Genomic DNA, 20,209 nt, shown 5'->3' with positions numbered 1-20,209 from the left:
TTATAAACTTACATTTCAAGTTTCAACAAAATCGGATAAAAATTGTGACCCCTATAGGGTCCACAACCTTGATATACCATATTCTTACGCTATTTGGGAACGAACGGCGGCCATTTTTTCTGTCAATTTTGGGCCGATTTTCACGAAATTCGAACTCAGTCATCCTTAGGGTGTAACGGTGACATAATAGAACGGTTTTTTAAATCAGATAAAAAATTATGACTTCTATAGGGTCCACGAGCTAAAAACGTGATTTTTCGTACAATCAGGGGCCATAATTCAGGAAGTTACTGTCCGATATGCACGAATATCGACAGGAACCGGGATCTTTGGGTTATAAACTTACGTTTCAAGTTTCAACAAAATCGGATAAAAATTGTGACCCCTATAGGGTCCACAACCTTGATATACCATATTCTTACGCTATTTGGGAACGAACGGCGGCCATTTTGTCTGTCAATTATGGGCCGATTTTCACGAAATTCGAACTCAGTCATCCTTAGGGTGTAACGGTGATATAATAGAACGGTTTTTTTTAAATCGGATAAAAATTATGACTTCTATAGGGTCCACAAGCTAAAAACGTGATTTTTCGTACAATCAGGGGCCATAATTCAGGAAGTTACTGTCCGATATGCGCGAATATCGAAAGGAACTGAGGTCTTTGGGTTATAAACTTACATTTTAAGTTTCAACAAAATCGGATCAAAATTGTGACCTCTATAGGGTCCACAAGCTAAAAACGTGATTTTTCGTACAAACAGGGGCCATAATCCATGAAGTTTCGATCCGATACATGCCAATATCGAAAGCAGCCGAGATCTTTTGGGGATACACCTATATTTCAAGTTTCGTCGAAATCGGATAAGAATTGTGACCTGTAGAGAGTCCACAAACAATTGTGGACGGACGGACGGACGGACCTCCGGACGGACAGGGGCGACGGCATAATACGTCCACATGAAAATGTGGGCGTATAAAAATTGTTCAAAAGGTAGTGTGAAAATATGTCGGAACAAGAAGTTGAAAATACTTACTTCAAGGTGCACTATATATTATCATATTTACTTAAGCAACTCACAAGAAATAAACCTTCTGATATGAGGGCTGGCTGAAAAGTTCTAAGCCTATCTGTGAAAGACCTGCACAAAGTCGATGGTTTCCCCCCTTCCTGGTGTACACACTTTTGCCAACGATGTTGCAAGGCTAGGATGCCTGTCGGGAAGAAATTTTCTTCAGCCACCCTAAAAAAAAGCGGTTCACCACTGACATTACTAAGAAAATGACGACCGGATAGTTCCTTTTTCATTTTTGGAAACAGGTGGCAGTCAGGCAGGCTAGGTGAGTAAGGTAGATGGTCAATGAGTTTGAAGCCACGTCTTTAGTGAACATTTCCTGTCGCTTGGCTTTAATAACTTCACGAACTTCACGCAGCTGTCTTAGTAAGTCAGCGTAATATCCAGCAAAAGGAACCAACTTTGATTTTTTGGAGGCCGGCGACTCCGGATGATTCTATTGTTTAGACTGAATTTTGAATTCTGGTAAAGTGATGAACCCAGGCCTCATCCATGGTTACAAATCTTGCCAAAAACTTATCAGGATCTGCTTCAAAACGGCACAGATTGTCATGGAACGTCAGGATATGCTTCAAAACGGCACATATTGTCACGGGACGTCAGGAATCCTACACGTTTCGGATCTGCAGTCTAGAACTTTGGTACCCATCTTGCAGAAACTTTTGTCATTTCTAACTCCTTGGCGATAATACGCTTAACCCTATCATGAAAGATGCCCACAACATTGGCAATATGTCAAGTGGTCAATCGTCGATCAGCCATCACCCTGTCATTACACCCGGGTAATGCTTTCTTAATGGTTGCTGTTGATGGCCTTCCAGGGCGAGACTCATTGTCAAGGCTCTATCTGCCATGCTTTAATTCCGCAGCCCGCTTCTTTACTGTGGAAAAGGAAGGGCGTCATCCCCTAAAGTGGAGAACATGTCGGCGTGTATCAGCGTTGGGGTTAGTCCTTTCAGTTGCAGCTACTTGATGACTGCCCTATAGCCAGTTTTGTCCATTTCTGGTGATTTTAGTGGGTAGGTTCACAAGATAGTCTGGTACGAAGACAATAATAACATTTAAAGTTGAAGTCTACGATTCATTCAATGATTGTACTTGTTGGTGCAGGGGTGGTTCCAGGAATTCTTGCAGGAGGGGGTTCGCCAAGTTCTTATTAAGGCAATTGGACAATTGACAATGCATGGTGCAATCATCGTCTCCAAATTACGTTGGTATGCATACACACTGAGCTGTTTAAAGAGAGAAATCCAACACCCCGTTTGACGTGGACCCCCTGGATCCGCCACTGTGGTGGCAAAAGTTTGTTTCAATCCAATTAAAACTTTTTAGTCAGCCCTCGTAAAGCCATTACACAGTTTACGAAAAAAGTAAACATTGGTCGAGAATGTAAAAATAAGATAATATGTCACTTTAAGATGAGGTCAAACAGTTTCATTTGAACAAATCTCAGCAAGCAACATACCTACTGCATTTCCATTATGCCAACCAAGAAGTGTAGATGAAGAAGTCCCTTTTCGGTGCTAAAGCCCCACCCCGATCAACAAATCTGAATAAGTACCACCCAAACAACATACGTAAAGTAGAGTAACACTAATAGATTGATCCTTTAAGATAAATGTAGCAAAAGCCTTAGGCTTAAAGTTCCATTTTGAGAAGATCTAGTGCTGGTCAGGTCACAGAACTCATTCTATACTTCGGGATTTATCGATAGACCAAATAATCTGTAACCCACAGAAGACGTTTACCGATCATGAAATGATTTGTCCTATAGATATGAAACCTCAAGATAAATCCACTTATGTGGCACAGCCCTTACCAAGTGCTTTAGGACAAGTCAAATATTTGCAATAAATTGTCTACAGTTTCCTTTTTAAGGTGCCCATGTCCCACCCCTATGTAGCCGATCAATGTCATTTGAACAAATTACAAATCTGAATAAGCACTAACTTTTATGGATATTGGGCGACAAGCTTCATTGGAGCAACTCGAAACAAGCACCACCCAAGCAGCATATGAAATCCAATCTAGTTTATTCAATCTGTGCTATGGGCATATTTTTCTGTGAGAAGAGAAACAAAAGAATATTATTTCTGCAAAGTATACGTTGATTAGGCATACTGTTGAATTCTGCCCCAATTTTCCGGATTATTTGTGCCGACAGATTTCAAGAAATGGTGTAGCAACGATGTGAATTTCTAAAAAATATAATGTCGATTTAGTGGTTTGGAGTTGGATTTAGGATACCCATAGCAACCCAAGCACCTGCAGCACTTCTACACGAATCTATTTGTCCCAACGGGCATAAATTGCATAGATGTTTAGCATTACATTTTGTGTGCAACATTATACATTTTCCTATTTGAAAACAACCTATTTTGTATGAAAAAATTATATGATATTTTGCAAACTATGTCCCTCAAATTCTGTACCAAACCCACTAAGAATGCACAATCAAAATTTTCTCACAGCCAATTCCCCATGGCCCCAAGCTTTTATACATACATATTGGTTCCTCGGTGTCTGAGAGCTGATATTGTTTGAAACAGTCTGCATGCACATCTGGTATCACTTCCCATTTGAGAATTGATATATCTGATACATATTTATAAACGGCCGTTATACTTTGGTATTTCCAATGAATACCTATATCAATTTACTTATACGCCATGTCAAGATAATTAAATTTTGTATTGGAAAACCTCAACCATCATTTAGGTAAAACTTGTATCAAATTTACCGATTTTGCACTAAATGGAACCAAATAGTCTCGGGGGAACATGGATGCATTTTGGGAGGGCTGCAGTGTTTGTTCTTTTAGTAAATATTTCTGTATTTTCTGGATACGATTGCATAATATTGCACTTGCATTTTGTTATTTGTGAACCACACAAATCTAGCCTACAAATTAATGTTACAATACATTACGATTCTCTATAGTGATTGTCATCTTTTTTATACCACATCATCATGGTTCAACAATTATTGTTGAATTAGTCATACATGTCATGTTATATATTGTATATTCCACATCATCATGGTTCAACAATTATTGTTGAATTAGTCATACATGTCATGTTATATATTGTATATTCCATCCTCTATGCTAAAATCATTCTAGCTTCAGCAGTTGTGCATCGCAGTAAGTATTCTTTTGGAATTGAAATTGGGTTTAACGTTCTATGTTTCTCCACCAGCCAGGCCTATGAAGATCGGGGTATTCTTTTAGTAGATGTGCATATGTTCACTTTTATTTTGATTTGAGTTCAAGAGTTTTTTTTTCTCTCGTAATTTGTTTATATAACTTTGACAACTGGAATTGTTTAAAACAGCTTTTTAATATAATAACGTGTTCATACGCTCAATTTTATTTTGATTTGAATTTAAGAAGATTTTTTTCTCGTAACTTGTGTATGTAACTTTGACATTTGGAATTGTTTAAAACGGTATTTTTGATATATAATAACGTGTTCAGGACAACAGAAACTATAACAATACGCAAATTAATATTTGGTCTATTACATTTCGTCATATTACTCCAAATATATTTGAATCAGTGGCCATTACATAAATTAATTACTTGTTTTATTTTACTTTAAAGGGGGAACAGAAGTAAACACCATGTATATGGCAATTTATGAATACGAAGTCCATAATAAAGGTGATATAACTCTTTCGGTTGGTGATCGCATCGATCGCATCAAATATGTTGGGTGTGGCTGGGTGATTGGTCATAATGTCACCACTGGTGAAACAGGCCATTTTCCAGCAGATTACATAGAATCGGTGTCCAGTTGGAGAGACAAGTTTGCCTTCGGATCTTCAAGAAGGGGAACATATAAAATCAACAGTGCAAATAAGTATTCATTCAAAACATCTCTTAAAGAGAAAGGTGAGAATGTGGGAAATAAACAATCCAAAACTCCAGAAAAAACTCTTGATGACACCAACCACGTTGATATCATCGAAGAAGTACAGTTACCAACAAGAGCCGATGGAGCTTATGAAAGAATTCAAAAGAGATTGTTTGAAACCCAAAGCAGAAAATGCATTGTAGTAAAATTTTTACTTGGTGTGTTTGCTGGGTTGATATTAGGCTTGGCAATTTTCTTTGCACTGGTGTACAGCTTTCATTATAGTCTTTTAGTAGCGGGAACAATTAGTGGCATTTCAACATTTTTGCTCTGTCTGGGCTTAGCTGTTTCAAGTCGTTGCCGATGTGTGGTACTTTTGGTGTTTCCAAGTTTAACAACAGGCAAAGGGAGAGCTGCTATTTTATCGGTGATAACAGGAGTTCTCTTAATGGGACCTGTCACTAATATCACGTACAACACCAATGAAGTAGCGGTCAGTATGGCGTGTATAACGGAACTTGCCTATAATCAAAGTCAAGCCTTACAGAACAAAATACAAGAACCTTTACTGCAGATACGAGATCAGATTACACAAGGCGTGGCAGACGTCAAAGAGTATTCTACAAATATCAATCGGGCATTTGAATCAACCCGTACGTCATTAAAGAGCGCAATTCAGAAAGTCAAAGATGTCCTTGAAAACAACAAAAATGTAAGTACATGTATAGGATTCTTTCAAATGTAAATATGCATTGTCGGCTCCGAAACTTTCAGAAAGAAGTGGATCTTGTCTCCCCCTCTGAAAATGTTTTAAAACCATAGGAGGGAGAGGGTTTTACACAGGCTAAGTCTGTTCTATTCAGAAATCCTGAATGGCACGCATAACGCGTTTTGGAAAACAATCCACTGAAATAACTGCATCTTAGCGTCGATTAGAAAATGGCAGACTGGCTGAGTTAGTCTTCCGTGCATTTTGTAAATGTTATTACCATTTCAATGTTTTGAAGTTTAGATAGGGATCATCCTTATTACTAGTCAACAGATTCCAAGATGTTCCGAGGACCCAGAGAGTGCAGTGCAAGATTTTGATGGCACGGGCAATAGCCCAGCGTGGTTTTGTTTCGTTTTTTATTTAAAAGAAACCAATCGACCCTTGTTAACAACGTAATATCATCCATTTGTAATCCATTTATCATTACAGAAATGTATCATAAATGTTGATTCAGGACTGGTTCAGTGTCGGAAGAAATCACAGGAATTGGCGGCAAAATGTCGTAGTACATTAAGTTCTGTTAATATGACGACAAATGAGATTGATAAAGTTATTAAAGCCGTCGAAGATTTTTTCACTACAAAAAGGCGTCGACGAAGACGTGAAGTTTGTATTCCTGATGATCAAAATTGTTTTCCATTTCAACGGTAAATATATTTTTCTCTCCTCCTTCTTGACAATAGATGGCTAAAATTGTCTGGCCCCGGAGGATAAACGTACACTTTTTGACAGCAACGCCCAAACTATCGCCAAAAAAAGAGAGGCCAGGAAGGATATATTATAGCACAACATATATCCAAAATTTACTTTTGGACCCCACCCCACCCTTTTGTCAGTTACTGTTAGTGGTTAGTAGGACCCCCCCCCCCCCCTCAACAGCACTCTACCCCAGAAAAATCAAACAACGGTGCAGCCTGCAATACTCGATTTGATGACTTCACTAGACTTCGACAACGACCACTGCGCGTGCACGTAAACGATCCCTTGGCAGTTGGAATTCGATATAAGAGTAGGCCGTAGCACCGCTGCCCGGGGAAAATTTCCCTCATAGCACACTGTATGGCGTATGGCGTATGCCCGTCTTCATTAGCCCAGTTTAGGAGCAAAACAGTAGGACTTTAAACCCCATTTCATTTTATTTGTTTTTCTTTTCAGATTTAGACGTCAATCGAGCGTACTCGCTCGGTTTTGTAATATATTCGACGTCCCAGAAGTCATCTGCCGATCTGTCAACTCACCAGATGTCTGTTCATTAGTTTCATTACCCGGTGAGCTTTTAAAAGGCGGGTCCGAAATTTTGGACAAAGCTTTGGGTGATTATTCATCACTCTTTGTCGTTGATATCGGCAGCTCCGGAGAAATTGTAAGTGAATCAAAGGCTTCACAAACAGCGTCGGAAATAGTCAACAACATCCGCTCAGAGTTGAAATCGAAAATAGACCTGGCCAAATTTTGTATTAACATATTGCATCGGATAATGTCCGCCTCGTTTGTTTTACTCGTAATAAATGCTGTCCTCTATGAAAGGAAATATGCTTCTAAAGTATCCTTCGACAATATCTACATTACTTCATATTTCAAAAAAATTGACCGGAAGCGAAAATTAGATGGCAAAATGTCCGTACTTCCATTGAAGAAGCTGGAGCGAAAGTTGTACACGGATTCCAGATCATTTAAAATGTCGTCTGCTGAGCGGAGTAAATGTATGATAGGTTTAACGACTATATTGTTGCATGCTGTTATTTGTATGATGGTCGTTATCTTTGATTTCCTCTTACATTACCTTCTATATCTACTCAACCGACATGGTGACGTACAATTCGTGTTTACAGGACAGTCCGATCTGGATATTGAAATCACTGGAAACAGCATTGTGGCTCTGTTGTTCAAAACTCTAGCTGGAAGTGTCAAGGTATCTCAAGACTACAATACGTCCGGCAATATCCAAATATGCCTTCCACAACCCCGAGAGCCAAGTATGTCGACCATCTACCTTTCTTTCGCACTCTACCTGGTAGCCCTGTTGTTCGTCGTATTACAAGGTTACGGTCAGCGGCTCTTGCATTTTATCACCGCTTTTTTCTACCCAGAAAAGGAACAACAAAGAATCAATTACCTCTACCGCAAAATTCTTGTCAAGAGACAAAACTTTATCAAAGAGGCAAAACAACGAATTTTATGTATTTCCAATCAAGACGCGGGTGACCAAGGAAGATGTTGCTGCAACGCGATAATGGCTAAGTTTACCTGCTCCGGAAGATCTTGTGCTAATTGCGAGGAAACAAAAGGGGATATTTCTCAATGTAAAAACGAGGCTTGTGGTGCGTATTATTGTGAGGAATGTTTTATTGAACTAGATAAATGTTGTCCATTATGTGCTGTAAGCGGAGACAAGGAAGTTCTGGCAAACCAAACTTTTGTGGCTCACGCAAAACAATAGACGTTTCAGGGGTGGATCCAGGAATTTTTGCAGGAGGGGGCTTGCCAGATTTCTGAGACAATGTCTCTATCCAAAACCAGTTTTACGTCAATTTTGATTATGCCCATCCCATCCCACCATCTCTGGCGATAAAGGATAAAGCACATGACTGGGACACCTTACTCATAAAAAGTGTTGTTTTACAAATATTTTTATGTAACTGAGCAGTGGGAAGGAGGGGCGCAAATCCCGCCATCCCCATTCTGGATCCGTCCCTGCGTTTATTACATCTCCCGACACAATCTTTAATTAGATTTCTCCCGACATGGATTGTCTAAGTAAGATTAAAATTGTTCTTGATAACTCTTCTTCGTTTTGGAAATTTCTTAAAAATATGTTGAATCATAGCAGCCCTTTAAGCATCGCCCCCTTGCAATATCTCGAATAACAAGGAATCTGCAATTTGTTCAGAGTTAAAAGGAATATGCTGCCCGATACCAATAGATAGCGGGTCTATAGCAGTACATGGGTATTGAAACAAATTATGTGGTCTGGTCTGGTCTTGACCAAACACTTTCTTACTCATCGTAGAAACTGTTGATTTGAAGACTACCTTTTCCTTTCACCGCCCGGAAAAATTCGGCCCAGGTCCAAAATTGAATGCTTTCAGAAATTTGAGTGATTGAGTGAAACTTCAAACTAATTATAATTTTTGTTGTAATGATTATAAAGCATTGACCATAACATTGAGCAATAAATATATTTACTATAGTTCATTATTAAGGAAGGAAATGGCATACTTTCATTACTAACTGAATATGAGAAGATTTTCTATGACTAAGCAGGATATAAATATTTGAGAATCCTTGTTTTCTCATCTGTTTTTTGTATAAATATTAATTACATAAAGAGTTTGTTTACTAGAAATAATATAAGTGGTGGATGGCGTCCATCTTCTTTTCTTTGATAAACAAACTGCTATTCGTACAGTTCTTCATAATTTTTAGATCAAACACTTTTGAGAAATAAATTTTTTTTTATATGACATGTTTAGTTCAAGACATGGGCAAACCATCCAGTGCCAGATATAATTCAGGTGGTCAACAAGTCATAGAGGCTTAATGGTAGACTGAAGAAAAAAGGACTAGGGTACAAACTAGATGAATAGCAACAGCTTTGAAAAATCTACCCCATCCCCCATTTGATTAGTAAACTTCCCCTAGATGTCTAGATGTCTTTGACTTCCTTGAACAATTTCCAGTTCTGGTTTCCACAACAAATCATGAGCTAGGTGGCTCAGTGGATAAGGGCTTGATCCTGGTGTTGGTCAAGTAAATTCCCCAGGATTTTCCAGCGTGGTTTCCAATTGTCCATGGTGCAGTGTGGAGGACATGGCAAGGAACAGCATCTAGTTGTTATGAAAACAGAGGTCCACGTGTACACCTGTAGCAATATTGTATAATATATGTAAATAGTTTTATAAAGTTAAAATTATATTTTGCATAATGTGATTCTATTATGACTCCGGGTACATGTTATAGCGAATGACCCCCTAATTAAAGATTAGATAAAGAGCTGACAGTTCTGGCTATAATAGTTAAAGAATAGATAATGTAAAGAGAATAGGATGAAACTTTCAGTCAAATTGCTCCAGTCTGAACCAAGATATTAGAGATCGAATTTTAGGCCTAGCATCGATCATCATTACTAAAGTCGGTACGATAAAAATCAAAGTCTCAAAGTCCTGATTATTCATTTTGACGTTAAATCATCCATCACAAAATGTGTTCAAATTCAGTAATTATTGGAGGCTAGCGATCGCATGGAGAGTTAATTATGGCCTGAATAAGTTAATGTCTAATTAATAATTTAGATAACATTTCAGAAAGACCTGCAATAGGATGATTTAGCTCTTGCATAATGTATGTTTAGAAAAGCCCTATTTATATGTCTCCATTTAAAAGCTACGGTGAGTGAGGAGTTCTAAAAATTATATTAACAATCAGGATACATTAAAAAATTTAGGAAGTCCACACAGTTTATCTTTCTGTTCAATAATGATATGAAAAGGCTGTATTTTGGATTACAGAAAATATATTAAACACACCCATATTATATTACATAATTTATTTTACAACTGTTTTCAGTCCTTACAATAACAAGCGATATATTATTACTATATTACAATCAACATTGCTGTTAATATTTTATTCTATAAATCACTACGAACTCCAAATCCAGGACCTTTAGGGGGGTCCGTTAAAGAGGTTAATCCTGTTTTGGGTTCAGAAGCAAATCTCCAATCTTGACCACTCCTGAAAAATAAATAGTCTATGTGTATTTCATACATTTTCACGAAACATACGCCCACAACAGCTAAATCATCCGGGCAGTCAACAAGAGTTGTTGCATATTTTTACTTTTTTCGGTAATGAAACATTTATAATACACTAAAATCTGATTAAGAGCAACAACTCATGAAGTAATTATCAGAAAACCATTAGAATCTGTTTGTTTGTATAAAGTTCTGCCCCATGCTAATGTTTTGTATACAAAACTTTTAATACTGTATCATGGATTTAGCTGTTCAAGACATAGAAATCCATTGAAAATCAATATACTTGTTCGCCTCAAGATCTTAAACTCTGTGTATCAATCTGAAGTCAATTGGATGATAACTTTAGTCTTTAGAGCGTCACAAAGTAATCAAGGGCCATAACTCTGGCAATAAATATCGGAAATCGGTGAAAATCAATAGGCTTCTTCGTCTCAAGACCTTAAACACTGTGTATAAATTTAAAGTCAATCAGATATTAACTTTGGCCTCTAGAGCATCCACAAGCAATTGTGGACGCCGGACGGACGGATGGACGGACGGGGGCGATGACAATATACGACCACATTTCAATGTGGGCGTATAAAAACATACATCCACAGCAGCTAATTCGTCTGAGCGGTCAACAAGGGTTGTCGCATATTTAATCTTTTGTGGGTAATAGGGAAATTTACAAGACAAATTTCATACAGATCAGATTATAATTTTCGTCCTTTGAGGGTTCACAAAGTGCTGCAAACTGAAACAAGACAGCCTTTTTTATTTTACTAATTTAAAAAATGCATATAAATTTCATACAGATCGGATGATGATATTTGCGGTTTTAGCATTCATATTGTTCAACAAAGTAAAGCAAGGGCCATAACGCTAGAAGCAATTGACAGAAATTGCTATAATTAAATAACTTTCTTCATTTCACTAACTCAAATGATGCACATAAATTTCAGATAATAACTTTTGTTGTTAGAGCATTCAAATAGTTTAACAAAGTGAAACAAGGGCCATAACTCTAGGGGCAATTTACGGAAATTGCTGAAATTTATTAGGTTATTCGTTTCACTAATATAAATTTCATACAGATTGGAAGATAACTTTTGTTGTTTGAGCATTCACAGGTTGAAATAAAGTGAAACAAGGGCCATAACTCCAGAAAAAATTAACAGGAGTTATTGAAATTAAATAGGATTCTTCATCTCAGTAATGTAAACAAAATATATCAACTTCAAAACAATCAGATGATGAATGTAATCTGTAGAGTATTCACAAGAAAGTGGATGACGGACGAATGGAGGCGACGGCAATATAATATATATGACCACATTTCCATGTGCCCGTGGGCGATAAATGGTGATGGCACATACGTGATGAAAATGTAATTAAGAGAAACATGATTCAATGTTTGCAACAAACTATATAAGAAAATATTACAGGGAGCCATGTGACTGATGTTAATGAGAGCTATAATACAAAGAGACTTGTTAATGATAGCTATAATATAGACAGACATGTAATAGAGAACTTACTGTGGTCCAGGTTTTGGCATCTTTCCTGATTTAATGTCATTGAGAATTCTGTTTGTGTCTTCAACTGTTAAGTCTTCCTGAAAGGGTAAAATATTCAACATAAAAAAAGGTATAATATTTAAAAAATGTATAATATTATAATATTCAATCTTTCTTACCAAAAATCATATTAAAATTAAAATACATTTAGCCAAATGAAACTTACATAATAATTATCATTAATCTGTATCATAGGAGCATTAACACAAGCACCTAGACATTCTACTTCAGCTAGTGTAAACATACCATCTTTAGTTGTTTCTCCAACTTTAACACCTAAAAATAATTTCACTTTAATAATATCTTCAATAAGATTCCATGATCCATAATAAATCAGGTTCATAATGTGTAATTGTTGACAGATGACTATATACAGAGAGAGTGAGAGAGAAATGGGGTTTAACGTCCACTCGACACAACTAGGTCATTTCGGGACTAACATATGGTTTAATTTTATTTCAATAATTCGCTTGCGCGTAGAGGTCTTTAGCAGTGGGAGGAAACGACCATATACACCCATAAGTCAAGAAATAACCTGTATTGTGTGGATGTTAAACTCTCTCACTCTCATTAAATAAAATAAAGCCACTTGAGTCAAATTTTTTTTCCATGGAAACACTAAAATTGGCAAAAGGCGCAACTACTGATGTGTGTATAGTTTGTAAAGATGTTTTAGGAGGTTCTTAAGATGTGCTCTATTATCTAAAACAGGACGGCCGGCAGGACAGGCTCATGAAACCCATTTCAATATTCTTCTTACTTTGGTTCAGCGCAAGATAATTAGTCATGCTTGATAATTATATATATATAGAAGATTTACCTAGATTATCTTTGATTGCCTGTAAGATAACATCGGAACCAACACCACCTAACATACATGGTGTGGTCGTACAGATCTGAACAAAATATTTACCAACAGGTTCCCTGTAACATTCATATACACATTGTCATTAATAAATTAAATAACATATTAAAAAAATCACAATTTAATGAGCTTTCATGCTTGAAAGTTGAAACAAGTATGAACTCATATACTCTTCAAAAAAAGAATACCACACAGATGTAGCCAGGCTGCTGAATGTTTCCCAGAGTACCATTTCTTGCCTTTGGGATAGGTACCAACAGCAAAGTTCAACACAAGCTCAGGCCAAACATCCGGTTACGTTATTTGCGGAAACGGTTCACAACAGCGACCACTACTGCAGCAGCAATTCCTGAACCGCATAGGATCTCAGACCAGACAGTCCATAGACGCCTACGTGAAACTGTATTTCGAGCCAGACGTCCCGTTAGAGCTGTTGCTTTGAAATAAGGTTCAGACACACAGGGTATGGCCACAGCAATGCTGGAGAATAGTTTGGTTCAGCGACGAGTCATGGTTCCTGTTGCAACGAGGCGATTATACGTTTCTTTTTTTGAAGAGTATATTTAAAGGTTACTAATCAATGGCAGATGTTTTAAAATAGGAAACTAAAATTCAAATGACTGCTACTTGCCAGCTACATGTTTATAATAATAAAGATATTTTCTTGGTACAGTGTATTGGTGTAATTATAGTTCTGAATCACAAAGGCATGCATCTTTAAAGGTTATATTTCTTTATCTTATCAGGCAATTTCTTTATAAAAAAGAATTTATATCACATTGGATCATAAAGAAATATATATATTATTAGATTAATCTGAACATCAATGATTTCATTTACTGGGATGCTAAAACAGAGAGTGAATGTGATACAGCAAATGAATACACAAGTACAATGGCTTAACACTCAAAATAATAAAAACAAAAGATATATCTTCTCAAGAAAGGGCTTTTTTTAAAGAGAAAAAAAAAAGGAAAGAGGGGAATACCTACCTGTTAAACATAGTATAAAATGTAGCTACTTCATACACTCTCATTCTGGGCATTTTTAACATATCAGCTACAGCATGCATCACAACAAGAGGTGTCCAACCTTATAATAAAAATAAACACAAAGCCCCCTAAAAATACTAAGATTTTACAGATAAAAAAGGCTATAAAAAAGATGACAACTGCAGGATAACATCAAATAAGGTTTAGTTTAGAAGCAGATTGAAAATAAATACAAGGTATAAAAGAGATGACAACTGTACGATAACATCAACATCTACTGTCTGAACCATCGTAAATTTTAAACGCATTTCTTTGATTATGAACAAACTACTTAACTTTCGTTATTATAAACTTACCTGTGTGTTTGAAATGAACTCCCGTTCAATAAAATCCATTGCACAACTAAATATTTCAACGTATTAAAAAGTTCTCTCTTGACAAATTTGTCTATTTACTTGTATTTTCGACTGAGTAGAAGATAACAATGCTTACGTCACGTGTTGGACGACCCCATTGCAGCTGTTGCGGGGGTGGTTTTATTTTGACAGATAGTTTGATAACCACGTGTTGCAATGAAACCAAAGCGCGATCATTACGATCGTTTGAGTTTGGGCGACGGAAAAAATATCAACTGAAGATTTATATTGAATCCATCGACCGTATATAGTCCCCGTTGGTTGGATTCTCTGCCGTTCGCTCATACATGACGAGATCTCAATGTCAACGGCAAATCAAGCGATGTAATATTTGACATAGCGGGATTTTACACAGATTAATTTCTCGAACTTACAGTAGTCTTATAGTTACATGGTAATTTTTCAACCCAATTATAAGTATTCCTAATCCTATCCGGTAATGACGAATTTCTCCAGTTTAGAACTTTCCAAATGCAGCAGTTGCAAATTGTGGAATGATCGATTTCAATATTTTCGTAGTTTTTGTAAGCATTTTGGTTTTGCTAAATACTCCAAATTCCCGCATGTACGAAGGATTTTAAAATTATGAAAATACAGTTCAGGTATAATACTGTCCGGAATGATGATTAGTTATGCAGAAGTAAAAAATAAAAGAATGTTTTAGTAGGTTTGTTTTAACGAAAACTCAACATGTTTTTTTACGAATTCACATGGTCGCGTACGGAGTAAACAAAGGCGATGTGTTGATACATTTACTACATTTATATTTGTCTATCTATGTATGGGTTGCAAAAGAGTAGCAAGATAAATAAAAAATATTATGAATTGATTTATGTGTTTTAAATTTAATACTGGTAATTGCGCGAGGGGAGGAGGTAATTTTATTTTAGTCACAGTCTATTTTTTGTTGTGGCACACAATTCTAAAGGCTTCGTGGACGTTTCCTGTCCATCTATATACACGGTCCATGTTGAAACCATTGATCGCAAGTCTATCAAATTTTATTCACAATGAAAATATCACTGATACTCATATATAAACTAAAAATATGTTATTAATTTATCATATTAAAGATAATCAAGTGTAATATTTAAGGCCCGTAAAACAATTGTAATAATTTCAAAAGGTAAAGTTATAAAATTTGCAGAGATTTTACTAGAATGTAAAAGACGGCAACAAAATAAAAGAATACGGACAGTTATGTGTGTGAACGCCCAAACTCAATGTTGAGCCGAGATTTGTAGTTTTTTCTTAAACCAAACTTGAATTGTCGTAAAAGTGCCGATTTGCTATGCTGTCACCCCTTATACGAAATGATATCTCCCGGAGAGTGATATAACTAGCTTCTATATTGGTATTTTTCTGTGTCAAAGTTTGTGGGAATTCAATTTTTCAAGAGAGAATTTTTTTATTCGTTCGGATAATTAGTTGTGCAGTTGATTTTATTTACCGGGAGTTGATTTCAAACACACAGGTAAGTTGATAATAACCAAAGTTAAGTAGTTTGTTCATAATCGAAGAAATCCGTTTTGAATTTACGATGGTTCAGACAGTAGTTAGAAGCAAATTGCAGATAAATACCAGAAAGATGATTACTGAATTTCAAATACTTTAATCAAAATAGGTTTATAATAACAACTCATCCTGAAGCTATGAAATTAGAGAAAATACAAGTGTTCAAGTAAGACTTTTCAAGTTCCCTCATAGACCCATCACAAAGTTTTATAAAAAATATATTATTAATTCTGTTACAATCCTTAAATGTAAGATTGTGAATGGAAAGCCCACTCCCCTAAATTTTTCTTCCTTCTGCTTTCAAGTTCATGAATTTAATCTGAAAGTAAATGGGGGCATAATGCTAAGATATACATTTGGCATAAATCCACCAAGGTTTGAAACAGATTTCAAGAATTTTTTTTCCTGTATTTCGTTCGCAAGCTTAGCAATCAAATTGTGAATGTAAAGTTAAGTCTGCAAAATGCATTAAAAATTAAGTTGCACACCTGAGAACAATCTTAGCATGATTTTAAAAATTCTCTTGAGAACTTTGTGTCTTATATAGTGTTCAGAAGATTTCAGAAATTTAGAGTAAATGGGGGAATAATCCTGAGATAAAAAAAAATGTTTTTTAAATTTTTCAACATAACCCCTGTGTACTTTAAAGTAAAATATGACCTGAAAGATAACTCTACAAAAGACATGAAATGAAATGGAGCTTAATATCCTAGTGTTGGTATTAATGTGCTGTGCCACACTATAGGCTAACATGCAATTAAATGTGCTACAACACAAAATACAGCCCTTCACGATACACTAACGTTTATTTTACCTATTAAACATAGTGTAAAATGTGGCTACTTCATACACCCGCATTCTAGGCATTTTTAGAATATCAGCAACTTTATGCATTACAGCAAGTGGAGTCCAACCTTTTGATGAAAACAAATATTGCAGTATATTTAACCAAACAATTTCCCTTGAAGATGTGCAAAAAAATTGACCCATCATATCTCCGAAATGAAATGGGGTTTAATGTTCTACTGTTCTGCTCTGAACTGGGCTAATGAAGAAGGGCATAGCCATACAGTGTGCTATGAGGGAAATTTTGCCCGGACAGCAGTACTATGGCCTACTCCTATATCGAATTCCAACTGTCAAGGGATCTTTTACGTTTTTTTTTCGTACCATCCAAATGACTAGACAGCTGTCCTTGTCAGGCCCTCCATCCTGCATTACTGATAGAGGGAACCACACCGGAAAATTTTGATGAACTTTCTTGGCCAATGCAGGGATCGAACACCCGACCTCCAGGCTAGCAAGCCAGTGTCTTACCCATTTAGTCACCATGACCCCCCAAGCCCATCATATCTCCCTGGTGTTTATTTTAACATTTATAAATATTTGTTAGGTATTAAAGAACATGATAAACATTGCAAATTTTACTCATAGATTGCTTTATTTGGCAAGTAAGACACTTGTACCAAATTGGGAAGATTTTTTATTTGGTATATGAAAAATTTAGCCTGTTCATGAGTTTTCATTAAACTCACCATGTTGTCTTTGAGCTAGATCTAATAATGGGATTACAGCTGCTTGTTTGTGACCATCTGGGTAATTAGCTATAATAGCATCAGCTCTCTACAAAAGACAAACATAATAAATGTACAAATTTTATTGAAAACATTTAGAATTGTAGTTAATACAATGAACAAAATTTAAAATGTACATCGATTTGATTGAAATACACAAGTGTTAGTGAACACTGTTATAAATTCTGTCATTATCAGCCCACAAAAGTAGACCTTTAAACTTAAACACCATTTCAGTTCAGTTATAAATTAGAGGTACAGAGCAGAAATAAATTTGACCTATTAGTATGATTAATAGAACCTATCGATTTGTTAAGAATTAAAAGTACGGTATGAATAATGGCAGCTAGTTGAGAATATATAACCGGTATTTAGGACAAACTTTTGAAATAAATATACAACCCTTCTGAATGGTGAACAAATGAACAAATGGTCTGATCTCTAATCTTTTCATGAAGTATGAATATGCCCTCAGCTTCCCCCAATAAGTATACTGACCTTTCGGTTTTCTGGAGTAAATTCAAATTTTACATCAGGGTTATTAATTGGTGTATCTCTGTGCTACAAAATTTAATAAAAACACTTTAAAAATCAAAGATATTTCATTTCACATACATAAAAGCAAATTATATAAAATAGACAGATTTGTATTGATACCATTTTATTTATTCCAAATCTCATAATGTCTTTCTGTAGTAGAGTACATGTATGGCGGCTGAGTAGTTGAATGGTCAAACAGCCCTTTATATCATAAGGTTTATCAATGAGTCAAGTGGCATGTTTTGATTCCACACTTGTTTGTGACAAAAAGTTGGGCTGACTGCCTACCCCCATGGGTTTTCTCCTGGTCCTCCAGAGTTTCCTCCCATTGCTTAAGTCACTCATGCACAAGGTAATTCTTGAAATAAAATTATGTTAATTGGCGATTAATCCTGAAATGACCTAGTTTGTGTTGAATGGACATTAAACACATATCTCTGTAGAATTAAGCCATATTAACCCTTCCTGAGCTAACCACTTTACACCCATACAGGGCTATGCAAATATTGAGTAAAAATCAAGCTTTAGGCCCTGTTGTGAAAAATCATTCATACCTTGAATATGAATGCGACTACAACTGTAAAATTGCAAATGTATATATCCATTATATATGACTTGGGATTTTTGCATATTTTTAGTTTAGATTTTATGGTTACCAGTGGGTTTCAAAATGGCTGCTATATTATTGCCATACATGAAATATTGGATAATTTTTTGTCATTAAAAAATTCAAGATGGTCAGGAATAAAGCTTTATGGATTATTACCATGATAGATATCTCTGTTGTAAGAATAGTATAGGTTTTTGGGGTAAAGTCACTAAATTGTGATAATAATGGGTTTTTTCTAAAAATAATAAAATGTAAACGAGCAGTATTGACAATTTTGTGGTAGACAATACAACTATAAAATCATCAGTAACAAGTTTTTATTAACAATAAAATAAAAATAAATTAAATATTTGGAAAATAACAATAATATATACCGAAATATTCGCATTAGTGTTGCCATGGTAACCAATTTGACCATATCGTATACGTTTATATCGGCAGCGATCTACGTGCGCGACTGTATAAAAGCAGACGAATAATTTCCTCCGGAGAAGTCTTCCTTTTTTTTGTGTCTTTACTTTGTGACAAACCTCTGAATTTTCATCAAAAGAAGAGTCCCCACTAATAGTATAGTCACTACCCGAATCCAATATAGACGTGACGTCATCGGCATCGGGACTCACGGCTAAATTCAGCTGAAGTCTTTTTGTTGTGAAGGACGCAATTCCTCGGCTGTTCTGACTATTGATAGTTGTTCCGTCAATAGACGAAACCCCCTCGTAATAAAAACTCGTGTTATACACCATCTAAGGTTAAAACCATGCTTTTACAGGGGAGTAAACCAAATTAAATAAACTTCCCGACTATCGTCGGGTGCCGCTCTGACAGACTATAAAATTATCCCGACAATCGGGATTAGCTCAGGAAGGGTTAATATGCTAGTAAAATATACATAAAACATATCTACCTACCACAAACATGTGGTCACTACATACTGCTGATGTATTATGCAAACTTCGAAACTGCTGTTTCTGTAAAAGAGTTACAATTATGATTTCCAATGTTACAACTTATTTTATAATTTAAAAAACTCAATAATGATGTATAGACATGACATGATGATGTTTTCAAGCAGAACTATGTGATTTGTTTCAACAATTTAGAGTGTTGGTTTTAGAAATGACCTATTCTTGCATTTAACAAAGTACGGCACCGATACTAGAATTAACAAAGATGACCAGGTTTAAAAAGTGCATCCTTCTCTAGGCCTGATAGATCTATAGGTTATATACATAGCCTAATAGTAATAGTTAGTTCAGTACCGGTAACAGTAGTAGTACTGCCTAGGCCTATATGTAAGAATGTCAATGACACTTGTCGGGGTTTTTACGACATGATTCCAACTATGTCTATAGTTAAATGACAATATACAATGACATGTCCTGAAATAGAACTGCAATCTGTGTATATATTAAGCACTCACAGCAGTCGAAATTATATTTCTGCAAACTGAGCTCAACATTTTTGTTTAACCTCGGTGACTTGCCACTTCCGGTATTAAATTAGGGTCTAAGGGAAACAACTACTTTTTAGCCCGTCATAAAATGAACTTAAAAAATTTTAAAACCAGATCTAAGATTATAAAACAGAAATTTTAACTTCCTTTAATTATAATTTGCGATAGAATAATCAATATACATTTTGCTTTTTTAATTTTGTTGACTGCGTTTCTATCATTT

The 20,209-nt window shown here is 35.8% G+C and overlaps 2 protein-coding genes across 4 annotated transcripts; one reads left to right on the top strand and one right to left on the bottom strand.

The window, feature by feature from the left end:
• The first annotated feature begins 4,196 nt into the window (after positions 1–4,196).
• On the top strand, positions 4,197–9,564 carry LOC126815841 (E3 ubiquitin-protein ligase DCST1). 2 transcript variants are annotated; one of them, XM_050541822.2, is made up of 5 exons: positions 4,197–4,218; positions 4,678–5,642; positions 6,132–6,349; positions 6,858–8,023; positions 9,176–9,564. In XM_050541822.2, the coding sequence occupies exons 2-5, from the start codon at positions 4,698–4,700 to the stop codon at positions 9,241–9,243; spliced, it is 2,397 nt and encodes a 798-aa protein (XP_050397779.1). In that variant the 5' UTR covers positions 4,197–4,218; positions 4,678–4,697; the 3' UTR covers positions 9,244–9,564. The 2 variants fall into 2 exon arrangements, with proteins under 2 accessions (XP_050397779.1, XP_050397778.1); XM_050541821.2 differs by lacking the exon at positions 9,176–9,564 and having other exon boundaries at positions 6,858–9,166.
• A 669-nt stretch (positions 9,565–10,233) lies between these two features.
• Positions 10,234–20,044, bottom strand: LOC126815751 (NADH dehydrogenase [ubiquinone] flavoprotein 2, mitochondrial). 2 transcript variants are annotated; one of them, XM_050541661.1, is made up of 9 exons: positions 19,954–20,044; positions 19,442–19,501; positions 17,879–17,941; positions 17,342–17,429; positions 16,621–16,720; positions 12,839–12,942; positions 12,185–12,294; positions 11,980–12,056; positions 10,234–10,436 (listed from the first exon to the last, which is right to left on the bottom strand). In XM_050541661.1, the coding sequence occupies exons 1-9, from the start codon at positions 19,990–19,992 to the stop codon at positions 10,334–10,336; spliced, it is 744 nt and encodes a 247-aa protein (XP_050397618.1). In that variant the 5' UTR covers positions 19,993–20,044; the 3' UTR covers positions 10,234–10,333. The 2 variants fall into 2 exon arrangements, with proteins under 2 accessions (XP_050397618.1, XP_050397617.1); XM_050541660.1 differs by lacking the exon at positions 16,621–16,720 and adding an exon at positions 13,876–13,975.
• Positions 20,045–20,209: the final 165 nt, after the last annotated feature.

Source organism: Patella vulgata, chromosome 3, assembly GCF_932274485.2.
Source record: "Patella vulgata chromosome 3, xgPatVulg1.2, whole genome shotgun sequence".
Classification (NCBI taxonomy): domain Eukaryota; kingdom Metazoa; phylum Mollusca; class Gastropoda; family Patellidae; genus Patella; species Patella vulgata.
The sequence above is the reverse complement of the archived record's forward strand: the minus strand, read 5'-3'. Positions and strand labels throughout refer to the sequence as shown.